Here is a 9,581-nt window from a genome sequence, read left to right on the forward strand (position 1 = left end):
CTCTCAGGTACGTGCGCTTGCTGCTCCCCCTCCCCCCCCCCCCTCGCACGGCGAGGAGGAGCACTCGGCCTGGAGGAGAGACGAGCCGACGAGCGGAGCATAGCGAAGGAAAGAGGGTAACGAGCGAGGACGTCTTTATTGTCATCAAACCCGTGTAACCCCTCTATTATGGCACCGCTTTGAAACATTTTCGCGGCTACGTGTTCGTTCTAGACTCGCGCACAATGCAACACCACAAACAAATTTCGGCCTTTGGGTGGTTAGGGACGATTTAAGTTTTATATAAATTTATAAAACCACCCAATTCCTCGTCATTACTCAGCCGTGGGTGTGAGCCACAGTTACTACGCGATCAAGGACAATAACAAGAGTTGGTGTCGATGTAAATTATGACACTCCTTCATGCTATAAGCGCCTGTTATCACGTATAGAACGCAATGTACAGCTGCTTGAGAAGGCAGAACTATAGCAAGAGAATTTTGTGAAGTATTCAAATCTTCTTTCTTTCGTTTTGCTGATGGCATTCTACTATTCTATGGTTGTTATTTCGCAGTTCGCTACATATATGAACGCAGACCTTATTTCAGGTTAGGTCACGTCATTTGTTTTAGTTTCAGCTTATTTCTTCCCGCATTGCTGCACGCACCTGTTTATATTTTATATGTTCCTGCTAACAAAAAAAAATGAAGGAAAATTTGTGAATCGCGAAGTGTGTTCCGCGAAAGCCTGCGGCCATTTGACTCCGCTGAAGGACGTCGCCGCGTTGCGCAACATTTGCGCAACGCACATTGGAAGGAGCAACGCGCAACTTAACCGTTGCCGGACGGATGCCGCCGCCGGACGGCGACGCCACGCCGCCAGCAACGCGCAACTGTTGCTATGCGCCGCTGTGCCATCACGTGATTGCTGACAGAGTGCGAGGGGGAGAGGCTACAGCTGGCACCGTGCCAGAGCACTGACAGACGGACAGACACCGCGAGAATGAGAGATTAAAGACTTTCGCCTTCAAAAAACTTTTCCTGCATTTTCCTGTGCTGTTAGCTGCAAGAATTCCTGTGTCTGCTGTCTGTTGGCTCTGCCCTTCAAGCCCAGTGAAGCTTTGGCAAGCGAATTTTGTATTAATCAGCGCGAACACCACAGAGACTTTTTTTTTTCAAGTATGCATATCGTTTGCAGCTCGCCCAGCTCTACCTTACTGCAATTTGTATTTATGCTCTTACGAGATGGTAATAAAGAATCATTATTATTATTATTATTATTATTATTATTATTATTATTATTATTATTATTATTATTATTATTATTATTATTATTATTATTATTATTATAACGAGAGACACCGATGGAAAGAAGAAGACGTGCAAATGAACGCGAGCAGGCGCGAGCCCTAGCGCGAGAGTGCGCAACGAAGGCTGACAAGAAGAACCGGCGTCTAGCGAACGACATGCCTCGCGAAGCTCCGCTCTCCAACTCCGACACGACTTCATCGGTGTCACCGCTGGGTCGACGTCCCGAACCGGCGCAGACGGCGCCATATGTGCCGGCGGGCGCCCGCGCCCCCCAATTTTATCGGGCCGCGCCGCGCCGCTACACGGGCTTCGCGGGACTCGGCGCCGCCGAGGTCGCTCCCGACGTCATCCTGTTCACGCCGCGTCGGACGCCGCCGAGCGCCCAGTACGCGGCCCCCGTGATCCGTGACACGCCGTCTCCCGTGCGCCGGGCGTCCATGGGCTTCGGGGAGACCCCCGAGGAAGAACGGGTGTGTAAGCGCAGCTGGGCCCTGTGCGCCGCCGCCATGGCACCCGTCTTGTTCTCCACGTGGATGTTGCTGCTGCCGTTCATGTTCCGCAGCAACGTCACTATCGTCCAGCTGCCCCCATTGCCGCCGGCCGGCGCCGACAGTCCACGAGTTCCCACGGCAGCCACAGGTACAGAAACTGGGGGAATTAGAAGTAGCCGACAGGATTAGTTGGTTATTCATACTGGAGATAAACAACGCAAAAAAGCGCGGCCACGAAAACGCAGTTGTTAGCTCTGTTTCTTGCTGTTTTAGTGTCGGCGCTTTTTTTTTTCTTCCCTGTTCTTCTTTGTAACTGTTCCCTCAGATCCTTATATGACGCTTTCACCTCAATAAATTCACTTGGAAGTCAGCGCTTCTCCTGCTACGTTTGCTTTTCGTGGCCGTGCTTTTTGGCGCTGTCCATCTTGCCTCGGGTGAATCGTGTATCAGCGACACATCATTTTCCCTCTTTGCTTCCGAGAGCACGGTTCTTCAAAAGGTTTGATGACGGCGATGTGATGCGTGCTGGTACGTTGTTTAGTACTTTGAGCAGATGAAAAGTTATATGCCCTATATATACTTTGTTTCAACCATAACAGTCGAAAGGTAGAGCTCACCTTAGTCCTTCCCAGCCTTTTTTCGCTGTTTTGCGCTAAGTGACCATAGTTTTATGGCCAGTACTATAGGCGTCAAATGAAACGAAAACAGCGGCAAGCATTAGCAGTGTATACTGCGCGCCATCCGGTCATCACCGTGGACATGGGCGGTGCCGCCAAACCGGAGTGCTGCGCGACTGTCAATGGTGACGACTGGACGGTGCGCAGTATACACTGCTAATGCTTGCCGCTGTTTTCGTTTCATTTGTCGCCGAGAGTACACAATACACGGTTCCAACAAGTCCTTTCGTGAGAACGAAAAGTAGGCATAATCTACAGTGCGCTGGCCAACTCATTTAAAATCTTAACGCTTTGAGAAAGTGCCGTCACTAACCTGTCGGGGATAGAGAAATTGGGATCGCGGTGCACGGCTGTTTTTAACACGAAAGTGTTTTAAGCCGGCGTCCACCATGGCTCCACTGACGTATTTCCGTCACAGATGTGACGTAAATATAAAGACTAATAGATACCAAAGAAAAAACTAGAAGCAAAAGTTCCGTCACCAGGAGCCGAACTTACGACCCCTCGCTCCGCAGCGCACGACGCGAAAGGATTCGGTCACAGACGGCACGTTCTTCGCCATACTAACGGCGAGCTATTTATATACACCATTTGCCGGTGGCGGTACTCAGCGATCGGTGGTACATGAGCGTGTTTTCGTTATCAATAGCGAGATGGCGCGAAGGGCTCGAAGGGCGCGCTTTAAAGGTCAACGCCCTACGTGTTGAGATGAGAGCGCGCCCCTACAGGGCGTGGTCGCTCGTGCGCACGCGCTTATGTCTTGATGGCTATGGTTTGTACTACGTCTTGTGCTCTCACTGAAAGCTTGCGTTGAGAGCACGAAGGTCACTTTGCTCACTGCAGCGGCCGCTTTTGCGAAAGGAGCGCGCTACTCACACAGAAATAAGTTAGAACTGTCACAGTTCGCGCTCATCCTGTGTATGTTCGTTCCGCGCGTCCTTTCTGCTTGAGCAGCGCGTTGCAAGTTCCGAGCTGCTTGCCGTTCTTCGCGTGACATTACAATTTGTTGCTATAGCATTCGCTCCTTCGCCCTTGAGGCGAAATAATGCAGAGCAAACGCTCAACGGTGTCTGTGAACACAAGTTTCACTTTCGTGTTATACCGATTCCTATGACAGAGGGATCAGCCATGTTTAGGGGCGAAGCTCCTCTTAGTCTAACCTTGTCACGTCTCCGTTGTCCGGCGTAACCACCTTTGCAAACTGCCCACTCCTTCGTCTTTGCAAACAACCCACTACGACCCATCACCGACCCTTTGCAAACTGCCCACTACTTCGTCTTTGCAAACATCCCACTACGATTCATCACCGATCCATTACTTGACCGACAATAAAGCCGTTATAATGAAGGGGGAACGGAAGCCACCTTTGCAAACTGCCCACTACTTCGTCTTTGCAAACATCCCACTACGACCCATCACCGATCCATCACTTCACCGACCATAAAGCCGTTATAATGAAGGGGGAACGGAAGCTACCAATTATGATTAATAAAATTACTTGTATAAATATATACAGTGTTTGTCACGTCTTTGATGATGTGCTGGGCTATCGCTTTGGTTACTGCTGTGCGAAACCACTGAAGATTTCACGGTGTAGCCATGATTGCTTCAGGAGCTTCGCCCAAGCTCTTCATCATTCACCCGTGGATATGCTGTGAATTTTTTTTTCATCAAATGTCGATCTGTAGACTGCCTACATGGATGACTGTGTGTCTTGATCAGAAGGCGGCCGTCTCCTAGAGATGTTGTATGTATGCCCACACATTAATACGTCGGTCTCGCAAGCGGTTCGGCCTTTCAGTCTTAGAAAAGGAGAAATACGTTTTCGAGTACGTTAAAATTTTAACGGGTAGCTGCAGTAGTACTATTACTGTTGTTATTGTTTTATTCACACAAGAAGCTCATGGATGTGTCACGGTAGGCGTCACATGAAGGCACATGGTGACTTACATGACGTCATTAGGTCAGGTGGGTTTTTATACGACTATTCGCCTGCCATCTTTCGCCCTGGGGGCCGCGCAACGAGGCATTTAAGGTTTTCGTCTTGAGAAGTACCATCAACCATCATTGTTAAACATGCCAAGATAATCGATATTATGTCATTTGCCATCGGAGCCGTGATGCCATAACTAATTCCTGAAAGGCATCCGGAAAATAGCCTGACTACTCTATACGACACATTATGGCGTTTTATTTGGGAGCGATTCTTATTAAATGCGAAGCATTTCTTAGTGAACCCAAGCCACTTTGAGCATTTCTATCTACGTGTCTACCTATATATTGCTACGTACCAGTGACATCGCGGTCAACAAGACGAAGAAAAGGACAACAAGATAGACTGGCGCCAGCTGTTCCTATCGGCAACGCTGCTTGCTTAACCAGTTGTAAATACATCTGTTCCTGTTCCTTCGAGTCTGTGTATTTCCCGTGACAATATCTATCTATCCGCCTACGTCTCAGTGTTCTCATGACCGCCTCCTTAACTTGGTGTAGAGTAAATTGACATGGGAGGGTAAGACAATTTGGACGAATATGACTGTCTCTTCATGACATCAATAACGTGGAAATCCTGTCGCTTACGTCGTCAAATCATTTCCTTCAGACAGAAGAGAGAGAGGAAACATTTATTCATATCAGGGATTGGAATGGTTAGGGCGGATAGTGCCCCTCTTCCAGGGCCCCACTGGCTACAGCGGCTCGCCGGGCCTGGTCAAGGGTCGCCAGTTGGCCTCCCATTTCCAGTTCCGCTAGCCGCGCCTCCCACGACCAATTCAGGGAATGGTTGTTCAACAGAGGCGAGATGGCAGCCTCCGGACTCCCTCAGACACGTGTGGCACATACCCGTTTACCACGGGCCGCCGTGTACGGGTATGCGCCACAGGTGATTGACAGATTATACTACCCAGGAACAGTGAGAACAGACATTGGTAATTTAAATGCGAGAGCGTAAAGAAAAACAGATACCGGCAGCGATGACTCAACAATTGCAAGGAATAATAATTAGGATCCCATCAGGAATCGAACCCAAGCATTCTGCGTGGCAGTCAGGTATCCTACCACAGAGCTACGCCACGTTTAGAAAGTGCTTTGGAGAAACACCCTATGCAAGTGTAATGTCAGAGCAACGTCAGCTGTGGTTGTGGTGCTGTCTATGTAATTTTATAACAAAGCGATAAACACGACATATATACTCCTACGATACAGGCACCATGTCAGGTTAACTTCCGTGGTTCCCGTCGTAGCTCCCCTTTTATAGCAGTCTAATAAATATTACATTTGTATTCCTATGATCCAGCAAGCTGTATTCAAGTGTTGCTCGACCCCGGAGGAATACGCTAACGAAAGTTACGTATGATATTCACATCATCGCACCGTACAGTGAACATTGTTTCGATAATACTAACGTATGTACTCTAACGTGAGTGCTGACGTTACGTCGGACCATAAGTTACCCTTTAAACGCCAGTGTTGTCGACGTGACGTGTCTGGTAAGATCACGATGTGCACATTACTACACTTACCAAAACACGCCGATCCACCTTGTAACGCTTGGCTCGAAGCCAAAAAATGCAGCAAATAACTACTCGCCGACTGCTTGGCATGAAACCGATTCCCACAAGGCGGGGGATCTACGGATATTAACGCGATAGCGTTAAAGAGCTCGTGTCGCAGAAAATCCGGTGTCGGCGTCGGCAGCGTTGGTTGTGAGCGAAAAATCGTCCATGAGCGAAAAATCGAGAAAGAAGCAAATAAAATAAAGTATAAAATCTTCGGTACCATTGAGGATCGAACCCGCGCCGTTCGCGTGGCAAGTAGGTTTCCTACCTCAAAGCCATGATGTTTCTTGCAGCTGCTTCGGAAAAAAAAACACTACATAAAGGACATGTAGTGGAAGGAGTATCCTTAACACATTTTGTTCGGCAGGTGTCACGACGAAAACGCGCCCATTCAACGATTTGTAGCTGCATTAGCGAGGCCATCAAACTACGTCGAAAACGGCCGGGATAGTGCAGCCATCGCCGCTAAAAACACACACGAACTTTCAAACAGCTCTAAAAATGGACAACTATGTCCATCTAGACGAAAACATATCAAGCCAACGCTGGCTTTCCAGAGGAGATGTTGAACAAGCAAACAGCTAACGCTAGATAATGTGCTGCCATCTGTGAGGTATTGAGAAATATGTCTCGACTCTTCTTGGCCTCCGAGGTGGCGAGCGCGCGGCGTGTATCTTGGAGGCCATGCGACTCTTGATTTAGATCAAAAATCTGTACCATTCGCTCGCGCTCGCGCGCGCGCGCGTGTGTGTGTGTGTGTGTGTGTGTGTGTGCGTGTGTGTGTGTGTGTGTGTGTGTGTGTGTGTGTGTGTGTGTGTGTGTGTGTGTGTGTGTGTGTGTGTGTGTGTGTGTGTAGCAATACACATTAATAAGTATGCACTTAGTGGTTGTAGTGCGCACTAGGGGCCGGATTTCGCTATCGCGTTCAACTCTTAAAGGCGAAGCTTAAGGGTCCCCCAATTTTTCTTTTTTTTTTCGTGTAAGGTTATGTTGCCCCCAACGTTCCAAAAGAAACATCTACAAGGCACTGGCGTAGCCAGGTGGTGTTCAACCACCCTTCCCCCCCCCCCCCCCGCCAGCATTTTTTTTTCATTTTTTCCATGGTCATAAACGTACGCATATAAACACACGCACGACCATATATGAAAAATGGTTAACACCCCCTTCCCCCGAAAAACATTCTGCCTACGCCTGTGCTATTGGGCCTCGCTAAGAAATATGTGCCCTTTCTTGGCTTTCTTTCACTTGCGTGTTTCTGTGCCCAAGATAATTAACATAAGTTTTACGTTGTTATTTTTGAGTGTCTAAGAACACTCGAAAATAACAGTAGAAAATAATAACGAAAAAGTTCAGTTTTTACCCTGAAAATTCCCCGTCATATTTGCCTTCCATTGATCTTTTTTCTCATTCTCGGTACACTCGCTACTGCAGCTGCACCTCCACCAAACCCGCTGCCTCCGCTGCCGAAGTCGACTCCAACTAAAGGCACCACTCAGTCTCCCAAGTCGACTACACCATCGAAAGACAGCTGCATCGACCCGCCCGTCATCGCCGATATCACCGGAGCGTTCAACTCGTCCGTCTACAAGCCGAGCGCCTTCCTCAACAGCACCTCACCCTCCGAGCTCATCTGTCTATTCAACAACACGCGCTTGTCCGACGGCACCGGCGCCACCAGACACTACTCGGTCCAGTCGCTGCCCTACCAGATCTGCTCCAAGCTCGTCTACTGGTCGGTCGGCATTGAAAACGGAAAGATCAAGAGCCGCACGCCCGTGTTCGACCAGCTGTACGGCTTGCAACAACTGCGCCGCACCACGGACCACCTCGGCTACACGGGCATCAAGATCCTGGTCACCGTGGGCGGATACGGCTCGGACACTCCTCATTTCACCAAGGCGGGTAGCGACCCTGCCATGCTGGGTAAGCTCACTAATAGCGTCCTGGAGGCCGTGAGTGCGTACCGCCTGGACGGTCTCGCCCTGCACTGGGTTCAACCTCGCCCGGAGTGCCAGAGCGGCGGTGACCGCGTGTCCTTCGTCAGGGTCGTCCTCGGCTTTCACTGGGCCTTCGCCCGCAGCACAGTGCAGAGCGAGGGGATCATAGCTGTGATCACGGATAACGACCGCATCAGCGCCGACTACTCCCGCAAGGTGGCTAACGTGGTGAAGTACTTCTTCGTGTTCGCCTACCGGATACCGCCCAGGCTGCCCGACCCGTACCGACTCTGCGAACTGTTCACCGAGCAGACCAACTCCACCCTCCGCGAGTTTACCAGGAACGGTACAGACCCGGGCATTAAGGCGAGCAGCCTCTGCATCATCGAGTCGCTGGCCCCGATAACCGTAGCCGGAGTGTGGGACTCGACCACGGGCCGCGTCCAAATGCCCGAAGACGGTCTACTCTACGGGCGTACACCCTTTCACGCGGCCTGCAACGAACAGAGCTTCTGCAAGGACAACCGGTCGCACTCGTGCATCCTGCAGCGCGCGGGCGGCGATAAGAACCACGTGACGTTCTACGCGATCTCCTCGCTGGCGCAGTACCACGACCGCTTCAGCCTGGACGCCCTCGGCGTGGGCACGGGTGACGTGTGCGTGCTCATCACGGACTTCGACTACGACAACTACGACGGAACGTGCAACGTGCCGTTCGTCCGGTACGTGCTCGTGAGGAACCTGTACTACGGTTCCCGAAGTCGGGTTCAGCCTTCGCAGTACGGATTGTACAGGAATCCCGACTGTGACCTGTTTTCGAAATGACACTATATGTGTGTAATATATCTCTTATATTTAAATACATCTTTTATTGCGATAGCAATTATATGGACAGTCTCGGCTGATTTTTGCCGTCATTGGCCGCCGTCATTCACCGTATATGTATATGTGTATATATATGTATAAAAGCCACAAAGAAAAATAATTCAGAATATCTTTCTGACGCGCGGACTCGAACGTGTGACCTCTTGTTAGACGTTAGGCCACGAACAGCAACGTCCTTCAGCATCATACACCACCTACTTCAGCATGCTTTTTTAGTGAACACATAGATGACGCTACGTGCGTGCGTGGCGCGCTTTAAACATCGTCGCCCCGCTCCTGCGAACGCCGTTGCTGTTCGCCCTACAGGGCGTGGTCGCCTTCGTGCGCTTACCTCTAGGAAAGAAGGGGCGGCGTCTAGGGTGTTGCGGGGGGCACGAAGGTTACTGCGCTCGCTGCGAAAGGAGTGCGCTGTTCAAACAGAAATAAGTAACAACTGTGACAATTAGTTCGCGTTCGTCTTGTGTTTACCTGCTCGTTCGTTTCGTGCGTCCTGCTTTATGTTTGAGCAGTGCGCTTCAAGTGTCGAGCTGTGACGCATTAGTTTGCGCTCGTCCTGTGTGCGTTCTTTTCGTGCGTCCTTTGGGCTCGAGCGACGCGCTCGCAATTTCGAGCTGCTTTCCGTTCTTCGCTTTACATTCCAATTTATTGCTATCGCATTCATTGCTTCGCCGTTGCGGCGAAACTGTGACTATTTATCCCTAGCCCTGGATGAATGGATGGATGGATGCATGGATAACTGTGACCT

At 50.1% G+C, this 9,581-nt stretch overlaps 1 protein-coding gene across 1 annotated transcript; it reads left to right on the forward strand.

The window, feature by feature from the left end:
• Positions 1 to 1,337: 1,337 nt before the first annotated feature.
• On the forward strand, positions 1,338 to 8,814 carry LOC119402103 (uncharacterized). The gene is made up of 2 exons (XM_037669210.2): positions 1,338 to 1,928; positions 7,446 to 8,814. The coding sequence occupies exons 1-2, from the start codon at positions 1,343 to 1,345 to the stop codon at positions 8,774 to 8,776; spliced, it is 1,917 nt and encodes a 638-aa protein (XP_037525138.1). The 5' UTR covers positions 1,338 to 1,342; the 3' UTR covers positions 8,777 to 8,814.
• Positions 8,815 to 9,581: the final 767 nt, after the last annotated feature.

Source organism: Rhipicephalus sanguineus, chromosome 8 (assembly GCF_013339695.2).
Source record: "Rhipicephalus sanguineus isolate Rsan-2018 chromosome 8, BIME_Rsan_1.4, whole genome shotgun sequence".
In the NCBI taxonomy this organism is placed as follows: Eukaryota; Metazoa; Arthropoda; class Arachnida; order Ixodida; family Ixodidae; genus Rhipicephalus; species Rhipicephalus sanguineus.